At 39.8% G+C, this 18,618-nt stretch overlaps 1 protein-coding gene across 1 annotated transcript; it reads left to right on the top strand.

Moving 5' to 3' along the window:
- The first annotated feature begins 15,688 nt into the window (after positions 1-15,688).
- LOC109031471 (uncharacterized) lies at positions 15,689-17,869 on the top strand. The gene is made up of 2 exons (XM_019042988.2): positions 15,689-15,860; positions 16,263-17,869. Exons 1-2 carry the CDS (start codon positions 15,804-15,806, stop codon positions 16,635-16,637), a joined length of 432 nt encoding a protein of 143 aa, XP_018898533.2. The 5' UTR covers positions 15,689-15,803; the 3' UTR covers positions 16,638-17,869.
- The last annotated feature ends 749 nt before the right edge of the window (positions 17,870-18,618 follow it).

The raw sequence follows: 18,618 nt of genomic DNA on the forward strand, positions 1-18,618 counted from the left end.
GAGCTGAAGTGAAAGCAACCTGTCTAGGAGAGGCAACTCCGAAATCAAACCCTGGTCCTCCAGGTTGGGGGTTGAGTCATCGGGCTAACTCCCCGGTACTTGTAAAAAGTTTTACTGTTAAACGACCTAACAATACAAGCCTCGGTACCACTAGAACTAAACGGACACGTCGACAAAAATTGAGAAAACGGACAATGGTATTTGGGACGTGGAATGTCCAAGGCATTTCAAATAAGTTACCGGAAGTGATATCGGAGATTCAGAAACTTGGAGTGGATGTCGCTGTTCTTACTGAGACCAAGAAAAAAGGGCACGGGTCAGAGAATTACGGTGACTATGATCTATTCTACAGCGGCGTAGCCAAAGATCAGCGTGCTCAGCAAGGAGTAGCAATACTTTTGCGGAGAAGCCTACGTAAGTTCGTGGGCACTTGGGAGGCCGTCAACCAGCGCATTATCAAAATGAACCTTAACCTGTACGGACATAAGATCACGCTGCTCGGAGTATACGGTGTAAATGATGATGCCACTGTCGCATGTAAGGACCAATTCTTCGAAGATCTGAATGATGAAATACTGAACATTGGTGCTGGCAGGGAAGCCATTCTTATGGGTGATTTGAACAGCAGAACGGGACGACGAGTAAACTGTAAAGTTGTTGGACCGTTTGGGGAGGATGCTGTTAATGATAACGGTGATCGGCTCATCTCAATTTGTTCTCAAACTGAGATGAAAATTTTGAATGGCTTTTTTCAACACAAAGACATCCATAAGTATACCTGGGTCCAGCCAACGCGAGGATTGAAATCCATCATCGATTATGTAATTGTAAAGCACACTACTAAGTTGAAATTGCAGCAAGTTAGAGTGTGCAGGGGACTCTCTTGCGGCAGTGATCATCATTTCCTCCGAGCAGATATAGCGTTTCCCGTTAAAGGGATTAAAGATAAAGAGCCAATGCCTGAGCAACAGCAGAGTCAGGGAACGCAAAATCATGAAGTATGGTATAACATCGAAAGTTTGGAGCACCCTAGTGTCAAGGCTCTGTATCGGAAACGCTTAGATGAGAAGCTGGGGGATGGACTCTCGGGTACCACGGAAGAGCAGTATCAGTTCATCAAAGATTGTATCCACTCTGCAGCGAAAGAAGCCCTAGGTGTTCACAAAACCAGTAATAAATACCAGCATCCTTACTGGTGGGATGAAGAAATTGAAGACGAGATAAATCTTAAGAGGCAAAAACACCTTATATTTCTGTCGTCTAAAAAGACTGAAGATAAAGTTGCTTACAGGAAAGCTCAGTCTAAAGTTAGGAGCCTCATAACACGGAAGAAGAATGAAGCTTGGGAAAGCAACTGTTCTAGAATTAACACCTACCTAGGGGGGAGAAAAAGTGCTGAGAGCTGGAAGTTAATTAAAGGTTTACGTAGAGACATGAAGCGCGACATCGTTTCTCCGATATCACTTAAAAAACTGGAGGATCATTTTAAAGATCTTTTGACGGAAAGGCGCCCAGAGTTTCGAGACAACAGCACGGACAACGGAAGAATGAACAACTTGGAGATCCACACTTGTGACATAATTAAAGCGGTTAAAGAGCTAATTAATGACAAAGCACCGGGTCCTGGTGGAATTCCTGTCGAGTTGGTCAAGTACGGGACTGCCAAGCTCTTTGAGTGCCTCAGAAAACTGATGCAACAATGCATCAGGGGTGACGAGGTACCAAGGGAGTGGAAGGAGTCTTGGATCAAGGCCATCTACAAAAAGAAGGGAAGGAAGGACGACTGTAACAACTACCGGGGGCTCTCAGTGACCGGGACAATAAGCAAAGTGTACGGGAAGATACTGAAAGCGAAGATCGAGGACGAATGGCAGGATCACGAAGCAGAGGAGCAGGCTGGTTTTAGAGCTGGCAGGTCTACGATAGATCACCTCTTTGTTATTGTCCAGGTCATTGAGAAGAAAATGGCCGTAGCTCAGGAACTGCATTTAATTTTTGTGGATCTCCAGAAGGCGTAAGAACAGCGTGCCGTTGGTGAAACTTTGGGAGGCCTTGGAAAAATCGAATTTTAACGGGGGGTTGATTGACGCTGTTAAGCGATTTTATAAAGGGAGTTTTACCAAAGTTAAGTGCCATGGGGGGTTGTCAGCGGGATTTTATGTGACTAAGGGTTTAAAACAGGGATGTTGTTTGTCGCCAACATTATTTAAAATTTATCTCGAGTGCGTGCTAAAAGAATGGAAAAAGAAATGCTCCGGTATGGGTGTCCCCTTGGGTGATCTCGAAACTCTGTTTACTCTGTGCTTTGCTGATGACCAGGTGGTGGTTGCTCAAGATCAAGATGACGCGGAATACATGATGCGCAAGCTAGTAGAAGAGTATCGGAAGTGGGGTCTGGAAGTCAGCATATCCAAATCTGAGAAGATGACTTTTGGCGGTGATCAGCAAAGCATTGAGTTGGAGGATGGGCAGCAGATCAAAGGCTGCGAGCACTTTAAGTACTTGGGAGTGCGGTTGACCCAGGATGGAAGGACGGATCAAGCTATCAGGGAAAGGAACACCTTAGCAAGGAAGGCTATAGCGATTTTAAATGGAATCCTCTGGGATCAGCGGATTTCCAAAGATAACAAGAGGAGGATATACAACGCTGTAGTCAAAAGTATATTAACATACGGATGTGAAGTTTGGCAGCTGAAGAAACGGACACAGGATATGCTAAGAGCAACGGAGATGGATTTCTGGAGAAGGTCAGCAGTAATTTCTAGGAGAGATCGGGTCCGTAATGATAGAGTGCGTCAGATAATGGAAGTCGAAAATGACATCGTGTTCGACGTCATGACCAAACAACTTGTTTGGTATGGTCATGTCAATAGGATGACGGAAGAGAGGCTGCCAAAAAAGATGCTTGATTGGGTTCCTCCTGGGAGGAGACGTAGGGGACGCCCAGTGAGAGGTTGGCGACAGGGGGTGTTAAATGAGATAAGAGATTGTCAACTCCCTGATGACCTGTGGGAAGACCGAGCTTTGTGGCGATTAGGCGTCGCACAGCGCCAAAGAGCGCTATAAAAGCGACTCATATATATATATATATATATATATATATATATATATATATATATATATATATATATATATATATATATATATATATATATATATATATTATATATATATATATATATATATATATATATGAAAAAAAATCGGATTTAGAAAAAAAAAATTACAAACGAGAAAAGGCGACAAAATCTCTCATTTCCTGAGAGTATAATAATTTCTAATTTTGTCGTCTTTCAGTGATACAGGAGACAGCACCTTTAATTAGTCGAGTTAAGAGAGAAACCAAACACACAATTTAGCCTGGAGCGAGGGAGAAATGATGACGAGGACTTGAGATGAAAAGGAGAAGCCCTCGGCGCGGCAATCGGCATGTAACACATATTAGCGCCTACAAGACTGCATGAATACTTCACGCATTGCATCAAACACAGTGCGGTTATTGTGGACAGCTCGATACGCTTAGCGCCTACAATAATTCGTGAATACTTCACGCATTGCGCCAAACGCGGTGCGGTCGGCGCGGCGCGGTGGCGGAAGTTAAAATCATTAAACCAAATTTTGTGTTTGTTCTTTCATAATTTTTTCGTTCATTTCTTACGAATGGAAGGTCTTGTCAATTAGAGATAGGTTTACGGAACTTGACTTTTGCGCAAAGTTCCGTGACCTTTTGCTGGTAGTGTAGACAGGGCTCTCCCCAAAAATGTGTTGAACACGAGTAAACGCGTCTTATGCACCCCTCCCCCGTTGGCACGTTCACTAACTTGATGGTTTTTACTGATGTTTCAAAACGAATGAGAAGGGAGCGGCAAAATACAGGCGGCCCATGGGCGGCAAGTAGAAAAATCCGGCCCTGTAACTCAGTGTATCAAATTATGTCGTTAACATATTATATTATTTAAAGTGGGAAATCCACAAATGTGCGAATTGCTTACGTATAGAGTGTGAATATCAAACTATAGCCGTGAGTTCATCCTGATTTCTTAGCAATTTTTCATGAGAGATAACTTCCTCCTCTGCTCTAAAGCAAAAATATACAACCAGATCATACTGTGGAGCTTTATGCTATATAACAATACAAGCACAGCGACACCAAAAGTTTTGGTTTTGCAGTTCTTTTAAAGACATAAGATATAGAGGAGGCATACTTCTCCCAATAAAAATGAAACACTATATTGCAATAACGATCTTCAGAAAAGCTCAAAGATCTTCAATGGACCACTAAACAAGGTACGAATTTCAGCATTCTGATACATGTTTCGTGACTAAAATTTCACGTAAAACACGATGTGCACAAAAAAATTACCGAAATCAACTCCTTCCAAAGATATTTAATGATTCTTGATGCTTGCATTCAAACCACCCGCTCATGAAAACTCAATGCTCTACGTGATTCACATCGCACGTTAAACGTTATCATGACAGTCTCTGTGATATAAATATCTGGCAACATCTTGACGCTTTGGCTCAGCTATAGCAAATTGGTAATAGCTTGAACAACACATGGTGGTAAATGAACATTGCTCGATTGAGAAGCTTGCTGAAACCGTTGTAGTGCGCGATTTGACTCATGTAGAGCTTTGAGTTTCTTGTGAGCGGGCAGTTCAAATTTCTTGTGGCCAATTGAAATAAAAACGTTAATATCTTCGTTTGGAGTTGGTTAAAGTAATTTTCGTTGTGTGAATCGTTTTCTACGTGAAATTTTGGTTTAGAATCATGAATCAGATTGCTTAAATTCGTACCATGTCTAGTGGTCCATTATCGTCATGCAGAGCCTCGTTGCTGGTCACAGTAAAATAGTGCGGAGATTGATCGTTGTTGGAAACTTTCACTGGAAAAAAACACATTGGATCTAGAATCCAGACTCTTGAAAACATTGACAAGAAAAATTACTCTTGATTCAATCGGATTTTTGCTTGAATCAAAACAAAATCCGCTTAAATTAAGAGGCTTGGTTCTTGATTTAAGCTAGATTCTGATTGAATCAAGAGTACTTTTTCTTGTCGATGTTTTTAAGACTCTGGACTCTACACCCGATGTTGTTTTTTTTCAGTGTTGCGTATTCAGACGAGGAAATTCTGGCTAGCGAGAAACAGCAATTTCCTGCCTGATTCCCTCAATCCACAATTTGGCAGGGCATCCTCTACGTTTTCTGCCAAGGGGGACCCAATCCAAAACCTCCCTAGGCAACCGATCATCTGGCATCCGTTGCACATGACCATACCAGACAAGCTGTTTTGTGAAAATGTCATGCACTATGTATGTTGTTTTCGACGCCCATAATTTCACGTATCCTCTTATTCTCAACGTGATCCTTTCTTGACACTCCGGCCGATCTACGCCAGTAGTCCATTTCGGTTGCCTTAAGAATGTCCTGGGACCGCTTCTTCAACTGCCACACCTCGCTGCCATAGGTCAATATGCTTTTGATGATGGAGTTATACATTCTTCTTTTGTTAACATTAAATATTGTCTGGTCCCATCGAATATCATTAAAAAATATTTGCTACACTGAAAAAAAAGTAGCTTGGATCAAGCATGATAATTCTTGAATTTGCCGCCAAGAATTTTCTTTATCTTGCTTTAAACTGACTCCTTCTTGACTCAAGAAAAGTAATGCTTGGGTTAAGCAAAAAAGTAGCTTATATTAACCAGCAAAATTCTTGATTTAAGAAGAAATACTTCTTGGCGGCAAATTTGAAATTCTTTTTTTTTCCAGTGTATTCTGGAAGATTTTTTTTATAATTATGAAAAAGCAACATTTCAACAACGCTGTAATCGCGCTTGTTCCCTTTTGCTAAATCCAATCCAATTAGCAGACGACTCTTTTTCCGAAGAAATTCACCTTTTCTCCCTTAAACTCCAACCATCTTGCAATGCTACAATTCTCATCCATATCAAGAGCTTCCCTTCCAGACAAAATCCTCCGGCAATCCGCTCAGCGCCAGCATGCCTGCGACTCCGAAGCGCACCATAAAATTAATTTCAGCCGAAACAGGACAAACAATTCCCCGGCGCGCGGCAATAAGAACCAGGGGCTCATTATTCCGCGAAGGAGCCCCCGAAAACGAACAAACGACAACATACTTAGGATTCCTTATCTCCCGGCAAATCAGAGCCCTGTCGGCGTCCGCAATAATGCCGCGCCACCATACGTACCCCGTAAATGATTAAGATATCCCTCCCCCGACCCACCCCGCCGCCCTGGTCCCTTTGTTTTAACTTAACATTCGGTTGTCATCTGAAGAACAATTCCCTATTTTACTTTGCTTGCATTATTAAATTGTCTTCGCCCACGCGGGCGCGGGCGGGGGGTGCAACTCCAGCGCTTCCTCCCGCGACCCAAAACAACGTAACTCCAACGGTAACATACCTACGGATACGCGATTTTTATTCCGTACGTTGAAATAAGAGCCTCATCGACGCGAAGCGTCGACTTTTCCATAAAACCACGCATTTACAATGGAATCTTTATGGGAGATACGTGGTTTTCGGTCCCTCGTGCCGGAGACTATTGGCGGCGCAGGAGGGGGGTGGAGGGGGTTACGAAGACGTCTCTTGACATTCGCAGCATCGCTTTCTCCGTACGGAAACCTTTTCTCTCGGCACCTTCGGTGGGTTCCTCCCCTCGCCGCGTTCCTTCCGCCGGGCTCCTCCGCCAATGCCGGCTCCTTATTCTCGGGCTTTTTCTCGCGTGCCGGTTCCTGGCTCCGCCCCCTTTCTTCCGCCGCGGCGCCTCCCCATTGGCTCCCCGTTTTTACCCGCGCCCGGGAAAATAACGGAGTCGTTTGCATAATACACGCGCTCGTCTCCGCACCGCACCGCACCGCACCGCGCTGCAGTTTCCGTGCAGGGTTTTGGATGTTGCCGAATTTCGGCTGAAGGAAAACGCAATATATTGTTTTCTTTAAAAAAAAGGGGAGTAAATAATTTTTCTCTGATGTTTTAAGGAATTTTGTTGATTAGATCTACATGAACTTTCCGAGGAGGTATATTCGAAAAATTTTGGTAGAAATAAATATTTTGGAAGGGAAAGCTTTGGCAACGCTGGAACGATCATACGGAGTTCTTTCTCAAGGCAGCATGTGCAAGATATTGATCAGGCCGTGGTGCGGTTCCCGGCTGGAGTCGAAGTGTGCTCCTCGAGCTTTTGGGGCCCGATCTCAGGATGCCTGTGTATAGAGAGTATTGCCAACTCTGAAAATCAAGTTTTTTAGCAACATGTCAAAGATTTTGTCAAAATATTCTTAAGGACAATATTATTATGAATTCTTTTTTATTTAGGGGGGTAGGGTCCTAAAAAAATATATACAATGGCTGAAAATTTATCGGGAAGGCATATCACTTTTTTATCCAGCTCTGAGCTGGATCAAATAAAAGTAGGAATTTCATACACACCTTTTGGGATACTTGTGATTTTTGTAAGACAAATTAAGGAGAAGAGTCATCTGGATTAATAAATTAAGAGATCATAGCCTTACAATTGGACGTATTTCTGCCAAACGGAACTATGTGCATTATGACGTGAGCCCTGTTAAGCATATGTCCTTATGGCTCTCAGGGCTCATGTCTCAATGCACATTGTTTTCTGTTTGACAGAAATATACGTTCAATTATTCTTAAAATCAGAGCGATTTACTTCTAGAAGTACGGGACACTGAATACCTAGGTGCCCATAGGGCTAACCTCGCTTTATTTGTGCTGCGGAAGCTGGAGATATGATCTCAGCTTTTTTATGGCAATCACTTTAATTTTTCAAGAAAATCTGTAACAATTTTTTAAGAGAAACGCGATTTTCATAATGAGGATATTTTTTAATTGGTAGATGATGGGTACAACTAATGAAGTCATTCCGGGCTTTAAATAAATAAATATGAATGAAAGATAATATCATCAGATACCTGGGTAAAAAAGTTATCATACTTTCAACCACAACGCAATCTGGCCATTTCCTTAAAAAGGCGTGAGTGGAGATAATGTCATTACACTGGATGGGGAGAGGGGATGGCCTAAATTTTTCGACCAAAACACTTCCTCTGAATCGTGCTCATATTCTTCGAATTGAGAACAGCTTAAGTCGCTTGAATCAAATAAGTTGGTGATCGATGTAAACAACTTTGCCCCTCGATAAATGCGTCTTTCGAATTTTTTTTTTTTTTTTTTTTTTTTTTTTTTTTTTTTTTTTATGATTTTTTTCCTGACGCCAATTTCGAGAATAAATATGCATAATTCGAGTTCCTTTCTTCCAACAGTAGATTTAAAAAGCTTCATCATCATGAACAGCACGAGACATTATTTGTTTATAGGCATACGACGTATGTGAGACCCTTGTAAAATCACTAAAAATATGGTCCTAAGTGTATGTAACAAGATGCATGTAACTGTATGTGACCGTATGTGACCCATGTATCAGTGGGCCCGCGACCAGTGGGTCGCGCTGCATCCGAAAACTACCGTGTCCGGAAAATCTATTATTTTCCAGAAAAGCTCACTTTGACAATGGTCAGTTTTTTTTTTGCAATTATATCCTTTTATTTTTTGACTTACATAATAATCATAAGTAAAGAATAATCATGACTCAATACCAAAAAAAAGCTACACTCAAGCCAATGAACTTACTTCACTCAAAAGTTTCCAAACCTCACGTTCCAAACATCGAGGCCGAGTATGATGTGTTGCGTTACTGAGTGATTGCAGGCGTTCTCAACCCAACGAACATATCATCACAGTAGATATAAGAGTATCAGCGTCTCATGAACTAGGAATGAAAACTGTTTTTAAAGAATTTATCGACTCTTTTTTTTCTAAGAATAATAACTTGATTTCAGCATTTCACTGTGTTTAAAAGCTATGTAATACGCAAGGATGAATGTCGAGATTTTTTGGCCTTTAGGAACCCTTAATTTGAGCGAGTTTCCATCTACACTGTAGGATGCGTTGGGTTTTTACTTTTTCGTCGTTGCTCTGGAGGATGGGAGAAAACTTGACATCGATTTTCATAGAATAAGTATACTGGTTCATAATATTTGAAAAGAACTACGTTCTTGTCGGCTAGTCTCTTGGCGTCGCATTGAAGATTGAGGTAGCCATAAATTATTTGTCCCCGGAAATAATTTTTCGCAGTTTGTAGAGAAATTTTTCAAAAGGTTCAATTTACATTATAATTTACGCAGCAAATTGGTTGTAAAACTTACCTTTAAATAGTTGGAGACAATAAAAAATAGTTGAAAATTTTTGAACCTAAGACTGTGAGTCAGAAGGATCTTAAAGACCGAAGAAAATAGTCACTGAACATCAAATTAATAGTTCAGAAAATCATGATTAGATCATGTGTCATGTGTAATCCCATACCACGCTAAGAATATAACGGCAAGTTTTTCGGAGCGCCTTCAATACTGCAAGCATACAACAAGCACATTTGTTGCGCTTGCTTGGTTACTCAGCATTTGAAATACTTTCATTAATTTTTTAAGTCGTAATTTTTAATTTTACATTCCTAATACTCTCGAGGAGAAGGATATTCTTCTGGTATTGAAAATTGAATTAGAAAATTCAAATCATGGAGTAAACTTGCGATTTTAGTGGCTCTTTTCTTACTGTGCCACTGTTTTCTTTTAATGTGTTAAGAGAGCCGGCTTATTTTATATTCACAATTGGTCTTTTGGAAGCCTATTAAATCAATATATCCACTCCCCTCCCCCGGTAAGGTAATATTATTTTCTAAAAACTGAATAATACAGTAAAATTTTCATTTGAAAACTTGACTTTAAACCCAGGTGAAGCGTCAATAGAGACTAAATCAGTTTCTAAATCAATTCACTCATGTTTTTTCATCTATTCGTTTCCAATCATTTTTTTTACCATTTTTATATGTCAACTACTTTCATAGTGATTAACTGTAATCCGAAAATAAGTCTGGCTCGCTCCAAGGCCAAAATGTGTTTCAAAGTGTTTAAAGCCGAAGTATACAGGCATTTTAGACCCTCAACATTTATTTATACTTACAAGATCCTTTGAAAAATGAATTTTTCGATCACTGGTGATCACCTTTATCTCCATTTAAGTTGCGGAAACATTTTTCTGTTCACAAGAAAGTTTCAAAGAATCACCATCAGATAACTTGGTCTAGTTTTTTTTCAAAGGGTCGAATAGAAAAACCTCATTTCAAGAATTTTTTGCAAGAGCTTAAATCTTAAGTAAGTCTTTTGACAACTAGATATCAAAGAGTAGGAGAAACTTCTGAGAAAGACATTGGACAAGGTGAAGAGAAGAGACAGGGGCGTAACATTCCAAAGCAAGATGTGTTGCCTGTGCAATGAATTGAAGGCGTTTTAAAGTCGGAGCAGATGCATAACTCTCGTAAGTATCAAGCCAGACTTTGTCGCCGCATTTTTGAAACAACAAAGCGGTTGCAGTGAGCATAAGCATGATTTTGAATTCTTGTCTCTTATGCTTCACTACTTTGATTATTTTATTTCTAATATTTGGCCGTCAAAAGGAAAAGGGACAATAGTCTGGTAGTTCCAGAAAGCAAAACTTGAAGTAGAGGGATTTATGTCGGGTCGGTTCGAAAAATCTGATATTGAGATTTCGCCTGTAAATTATTTTAAGTGTAGCGTATGAGGTAAATTTCGAGCGATTTGGATCATCCTGACGTTGTAAAGTTGCATTATAAACCGGCGATTACGTACCGTGAACAGGAGATTCTAATTTTAAATAGCTTTTCCTCAAAACTACTGGTTTTCACCCGTATACTTCAAACATACTAAAAAGCAAAGCAAGAAAGCAAGAAAGTAAAAAATTGGTAAACAAGGCTACAAAACGCCTGGCATCACTTAACCCTAAGTGATTTTTTCACATTTATTTTTGCTTTTTTCTTTGCAGCTTATAATGAACATGCAAAGGCTCGAGACGATCTGTGTTTTTAGTGTTTTGAAGCTTTTAGATTTTTTTACCCGTGTTTTACTTTCTCTCTATCGTATTCGCATTTTCGGGCTATGTTTGCGTGTGAATCTTCAACCTGACAAAGCTCAAATTTTGTTCTGGGCCTGTAACCGGAAAAATCCGGAAAAATCTGCCTCTGACAGAAAATAAAAATCTAATACTATACATGCATTTCAATTGAAGTATTATAGTGTGTGTTTCTTTCTGAAAGTCGTTACTTTTCGGAAACTCATTGTAAGCACCCCCTCTCCTCCACTTTTCACGCCCACGCTCTCTTTATGATGATGGACTTGCGCCTCCTGCAGCCTGATTGTTGAAATGTGTTTGTCGGAAGGACATGGATGACATTAGATGGCGAAACGTGATTGGTCGGCTATGTCTTATCGCTGCTTTGTCGATTTGAATGGACGACAAAGTAAAGGCACCTCTTGAGTTTCCAGCAGTATGTCGTCCATTCCAATTGACAAAGCAGCGGTAAGACAGCTGAGAAATCACGCTTCGCCATTCAACTTGTCATCCATGTCCACACCCGACAAACAAAAAAACAATCAGCGGGTCGATTATTGAAATTGATAGACAAAGCTATAGACAAAGAAGATAAAAGAGATTTGGAGGGATCCTATTGGTGGAGGCGGGTGATTCTTGTAGACTGAGAGGGAAAATGATGGACTAACACTGTCGGGTCTCTTGTCAGTTGCCGTTAGTTAGTCTATTACTTACCTCCTTTGTCCATTGCAACCATCCACTGGTAAAAAAAAAACCTCTTGGACCAATGCCGCATTGCATTGACTTAAGAGTGCAGTTTCTTGTGGCCGGATTTAAGAGTCTTGAACTCTTGTTTCAAGCGGATTTTGCATTGATTCAAGCGGATTTTGCATTGAAATAAGAGTTCAGACTCTTAAATCCGGTGACAAGAAACTGCACTCTTGCACCAAGAGGTTTTTTTTTTACCAGTGTCCGCTTCCACCAATAGGATCTCACCATATCCCTTTTCTCTTCTTTGTCTATAGCATTGCCTATCAATTTTAATAATCGGCCCGCTGGTTGCCAGCAGAGAATCAATACGAATGAAGTTATGATCCTCCGCACCGGAAAAGTGGCCGCGTTTCGAGAGTCCCCGCTTTTAAATTTCCTTTCGATTCAAAACAAGCACCCCGGGTAAAAACGAAGTCATTCCGCTCCGATTAAAAGCTTATCGGGCCGAATTTTCAAGGGAGACAAAGTTTTATTCGTATACAGGGAGGCGGCCGCGCGACGCGACGCGCGCCTAGATAAAGCAAAACTATGCGCAAATCCCCTGGCCGGTTTCCACTGGCGGTCAACCACTCTGCCATTATCTACGCAGTCAATAAGTCTACAAAGGCATTAGGGCAGGCCCGCCACCCCAGCCCCTTGACTCTCACCCCCCCCCCTACCCCCGCCCCATCCGCCTCACGCCACCCCCTAGGCCAACAATCGGGAATACTAGTTTTTTATTTCACTATCTTTCGCGCGGGCTGGAATGCTGGAAAATCAATAGAGCCCTAGCCAGGCCTATCGAGTTTACATCTGTAGTCGTTCGTCGACGCGGTGCACAAAGCACTGACTTTTCTAGGCGATATAAAAAATTGTAGGGGGCGCTCGTCGTGGGGTAGATGCCCCTATGGCAGCATAATCCAACGGAAAATTGCGATATGTCTGAATTGAGTTGCGATTTTTTGGCGATAAAGTTGCTTGGATCATCAACATCTGAGTGATTATCTTCAACCTTGTCGCCATTTTATCTTCCATAGAAGCGCGTTCGATAAATTCGAAATTTAATCTCAATTTATCGCAATTTTTTTTCGGTAGTATTTCTATAAGTCGCTGTTCATTAAATCGCAATTTTATTCCAAATTGTATAGATGAAATCCCAATTTATCGCATTTTTATATCCGATAATATTGCAATAAATTGACGTCGATAAAATCGCGATACATTCTCCGTTCAAATCGAAACTTATCGCGATTACTGCTACTTGGGGATGAAGCTAAGGAGATCTTCATTCTTATCCTTTTGAAGACATTTTTATCTCCTTATCCTGATTATTACGCAGTTCAGAGAAGTTACGCGACTGTTCCAATTATCCATTTCAAAACGTCCTCCTCGTCCTCCTCGTCCTCCTCGTCCTCCTCCTCCTCCTCGTCCTCCTCATCCTCCGCGACCTCCCTGTCCTCCTAGTCCTCCCTTTCTTCTTGCCTCCTCCGCCGCCGCCTCCTCCGCCACCTCTTCTACATGATCCGCCTCCGCTGCATCTGCCACCTACTCCGCCTCCGCCACCCACTACATCCCTGCCGTCTCCTCCTCCTCAGCAGGCCTCTTTCGCCTCCTCCACCTCCTCCGCCTCCTCCGCCTCTTCCGCCTCCACCGCCTCCTCCGCCGCCTTCTAAGGTAGAGGCGGAGGAGGCGGAGGAGGTGGATCAGGCAGAAGAGATGGCGGAGGAGACGGTGGAGGAGGAAGACGAGGAGGACGAGGAGGACGAGGAGACGAGGAGAACGAGGAGGAGGAAGAAGAAGCTTTCATATAAGTTACACAACATGTTCATGGTATATAGTTTCAAAATTTTTTCTTTCATGTTTTCAATTTTTTTTTCAAAAGCAATTCATTTAATACCTGTGAAAGGATTTTTTTTCAAATTAACGCCATCAAATTTTAGCAAGGATTCTCTCACCTCCACTATTCCTCCAGGAAACCACTACACCTCCACTATTCCTCCTCCTCCAGGATTTCTCTCACCAGTTTTCCTTTGTATGATGGAAGTTTTGGATCTCGTATTACTCCTTTCATCGCCGAAAACAAAAGTAAGTCCTCTCCTTAACGAACGACTATGAAAATGATCATTAGTTATTGCTTTCGAGTGAATTCCTCCTTTCGATCGTGGAGGCGAAATCTATGAATAATAGCTAAACTCTGCCACAAAAGGCTAATCTCATTTTTTGGTGCCTTCTTAATGTTCTAAGACCTATTCTGCCGTGCTAAGGAAGAACGCCATATGCGCCTTCAGGCATTGCCAAGTTTCCTCCGATATACCGAATTTACTGGGAAAATTGCGAATATTATTTTTCAAAATTTTCAGAGAATTTTGTACGCAATTTAATCTAAAACATCAAAAAATTTCAAGAGAAAATATGTATAAGTGTCGTCAATAATACAAATACATGTTTTGTTGGGGGAAATTGGAAACTCTCAAATGTTCATACGGCGTTCTTCCTTAGCACGGCAGTATTATTGTCTTGATATTTTTGTTTCAACTTGGTACACTAAAAATGTACAAAACTACAAAAGTGACATACCTATGGCTAAAGTGCAACACCAAGTATCCCCATTATTGCGATTACAATTTTAGGTATCTATTTTTTAAAAAGGAAACAAATTCTACTCAGTTGAAGCGAAAAAACCTATACGAAGTAAATAAATTAGATACCTTATTTTATACGGCTACTGAATGGGCTGGACTGTGGCATCCATGTTCGAAAGAAAATAAACGTTCAATATTTTTTGTTGTGAGCCTTGATTCTTCTACAGGGGAAACACGGAGGGGGGGGGGGGCGTAGGACACAACGCAAGATCAAAATCACTCATTACTTAATTTTCTTGCTAGATTGACAAACTTATTTTCCTCTAATGTCAGTCCTAAAAAGTAGGCATCAACAAAATTAAGAGCCTTGATGACCAAAAGTCAGTAATAAGATATTGGCACCACTACACAGATTTGTTTTACAAAAATTTTGCCAGTATAAAACGCCTGAAAATGTCCGACGAAACCGAGGATGAAAGAGTCTAATAATTTGAGAAACAAACAAGCATTTTATTTTAAAAAATGTTTTGTTCAAGCAAACGCAGTATCAATACACGAATTTTTTACTATTGCCCTAACTCTCTTGACAAGTTTAAGTCTATCAGTCAATACTTTTCCTTCATCTCTCATTGAACCGATTATTTTCAAAATCAAGTAAGCGCCAATCTCTATTTTGGTGGTAGAATGTGTTGTTTTTTCTTTGTTTTCTTTGGTTTAATCAATAATGACTGATTTCAAAATAGCCTTTTAAAAGAACATACATTTTTTTGGAATTCGAAGATTGTCAACAAAGCTAATCTGGGTTTCTAATTTTTCTCGCATTCGCAATATAAGCGCTTACGTGATTTGGAAAATAAATCCGGCTCACAATAATTTTCCTCTGTAATGAAAAATGCCGAGAATGGAAAATTACTGCAAGTACAGAGAGATTACGAACGTAGCACACCATTTCATGAAAATATTGAGGATATTTTTTCCCATGAAACGATGTGCGATTTCCCCCACCATCTATTCGTCATAATTTGGTATATACGTGCCGTCATGGCAGTGGCGTGGCGTGATTTGTGATATATCCATTGATCTGCCATTTAAACCCATAAAAAAGAATCGATTGACAGGGTATTCGCAATGAACACCTTAATGATCGACTCTGTAACATTGCTTCAAATGGGGAATTTTCTATAATCGATCTGAATGATCGATTATCGCCTCACCAGTGCGTCATGGCTTTTTTTCTTCTTCTTCTTTGTCTCAGATTTTTTTAGTGTATTTTCCAGTTTAATTTTCTAATACACGTGGCATAGCAATGCCATTTTCCTCAGTAATGAGTTCACCTGAAAAAAAAAATAATTGGAAAAGCCTGAAAAAAAGTCACCAGTTCACAGAGGTGAAATAGAGGTTATATGATTTCTCTTTGCTCGTTGTTTGGAACTCTTCGTTTAGTGTAGATATAAAGTCTGTGCTGGACCCACCTATTTCATCACGATGAGACCAGTATCTATGTTATTAGTGATAGCTGTCTTATATTTTGGAGATGAAGTGGTAAGAAAGTGTTGTTCTTGGTTGTATTTATTTAAACGTACGTCTTCAATAATGTAAAGAATATAGGTTTAATTATTATTTTTTGGACGGTGCCATCTGAATTCGTATATGCTATCGTATAGTTTGAACTCAATTGCAACTGTGCGCAATTTTTTGCACTAAAATGAGCAAGATCCTCCAAAACTTTATTATTTCGGATATCAGGGAAAGATTTTCGTCGGAAACCTTCATTCTGGTATTTTGATAGAGCCTCACAAAACTTTTTCTGTAGTTAATTTTATTCGTCATTTTTCAGGTACCTTTCCTGAGGGCGATTCCTTTTTTGTGTTTTCTCAACTAAAATTATAACTCCATGCTTCTTAATTATTGAAACAATTAGAGATATTCTTCTCTTCATTTCAGTATGCAGCCGCTTATGATGAAGAGGTGTATACTCTAGTTACGAAACTTCGCACTTTCAACCCTTGCTCCCACACTAGAGGAATCGTACACACAAAAGAGGAGTTAGAAGAGAAAGAAAATGACTGTAAGGCAGCTTTCAAAGAATGGGACGATGTCTTGCCGTACGCTCTGAGAACATCGTCCTGTAAAAATGCAAAACATGCAAGATGTCATAAGTTCATCGACTTGCCCTATCCCGTCTGCGCTGTAGATGTGCCAGCCTGTACCACAGGCTGTGGTTTTCTTGGATCCACGGAATCAAAGGTAATGTACCTAAAGGATTGTGTCAAAGCTGTAAAACCTCGGACAACAAGAAGGACCAAAAGCAAACCATAAATTATATGATGCTGAAATTTGGGACTTTAAACTCTCTTCTCTTACACTTCACGATCCAATGACGGACGTCCGCAATTCTACCTTCAAAAAATCGTGTAACTTTTGCCGCGCATTTTACAGAAATCTGCGTTTGATTCGAATGTTCATCCTTTAAAATGAACGAATGTAATTATTGGTTTAATAGCCAACTTTAAGTCCTAACTTAAGATGATTGCAATCAATAGTCCCACTTTCCTTTAGCAACAATCGGTTAAAATTACCATATTAAGGTGATTCGATGGACGCCATATTTTGTGTCAGAACGGCATGCGATATGTCGCATCCATTGGTTCCATTTTTTTCAGCTACTCGTCATTTTTCTCCAATTTTGAGATCGCAATGCTGTTGTCAGGAGACTCAAGCACTCACTTACCAATTTTAACAAAGAAATTCAACGTAATAAAGGCGTGGTTTTTCTAGAGAGAAAATGTCGCATTCGATACTAATATCGAAACTGCACTCGAATGCGATGTTTTCTCTCGAAAAAAACCACGCCTTCATTACGTTGAATTTCTTTGTTAAAATTGGTAAGTGAGTGATACAATCTCCTGACAACAGAATTGCGATCTCAAAATTGGAGAAAAATGACGAGTAGCTGAAAAAATGGAACCGATTGATGCGATATATCGCACGTCGTTCTGACACTAAATATGGCGTCCATCGAATCACCTTAAGATGATTGTAATCAATAGTCCCACTTTCCTTGAGCAAAAATCGTTTAAAATTACCATATTAATAGTTCATGTATGCTTTTTAGATTAATAGTAGCTTATACCTAAGATACTGGTATTTATATTTTAAAGTGATGATTTTAATTAGTTTGATCGATTCATGCATAAAACTCCGCACTACAGAAAAATTGACCGACATATTTTCTCATGGCAGCCACTGTGGTCGGACTTGGAATCATTTAATATATTTATTGAACTAAACTCTGGAAACTTTCCTAATTAAAGACACTTTATTACAATGCAACTCGTTTTTAAGGATTACAATATGCATTCATGTATTTAATTTAAACACTTTATTATATTTAATTTATCATTTTATTGTTTTCGTTATGTTTCATAAATCACAATATAAGTAGTTTTGATCTGTATTTAGATTATATGAACATACCATTGCTTATTTTAGGAAAACAAGATGCCATGATGGGCCAATGGTACAATTTTACTTCTGAATGAATATGTGACCAATAAATTTAGAACTAGTTCGAAAAAATGTGACGTATAGTTTTTTTTTTTTTTTTTTTTTTTTTTTTTTTTTTTTTTTTTTTTTTTTTTTAACAGAGTGAACTTTAAAGTGTATAGAAATGAATTAAATAAGGGATAGGAGGAGTTCAAACCTAAAAGAAAATGTATTTCCAATAATCGATAAAGTTTTTTCTGGCTCTGATTTTTTGGCAGGAAAATCAAGCTCAAAATCACTTATGACTACATTCCTCTACAAGAGTAACAAAGTTACCTTCTCCTAATCTCAGTTTTGATGTAACCGTTTACAGAGAGATAAACTTCATGCGGAGAAAATTTTTCTTGAGCATCAACAGGAACATCCTTTATTCCTTTTATTATATTTCTTGCAGTCTTCTTTTTTGTGCCAGCTAATATTTTCGCATATATCTACGCAATTCCGATTGTTGTATCAAGTATTATGGTTGCACCTAAAAGAACTTCGGTGAGAAATATGCCAAAAAGATGTTCCTGAAAATGCTTCACGAGAAACTTTTCTGCGTGTAATGCCAAAAATGCAAGATGTAGATGTAGATAGGCACTGGCACTGCTGCTTGGAAGAGAACTCTGCAAACATCTTGCCCAAAAAATACACCTGAAAATGTCCAAAAGACCTCCAGGTCCAGGTATATGACACCCACATTTCACAAGAAAGACTTTAGTTCTCTTGTGAGAATAAATGGATGTATACCCGTATTTTCAATGTATGATGA

The sequence above is a fragment of the Bemisia tabaci genome, chromosome 4 (genome assembly GCF_918797505.1).
Source record: "Bemisia tabaci chromosome 4, PGI_BMITA_v3".
Lineage (NCBI taxonomy): Eukaryota > Metazoa > Arthropoda > Insecta > Hemiptera > Aleyrodidae > Bemisia > Bemisia tabaci.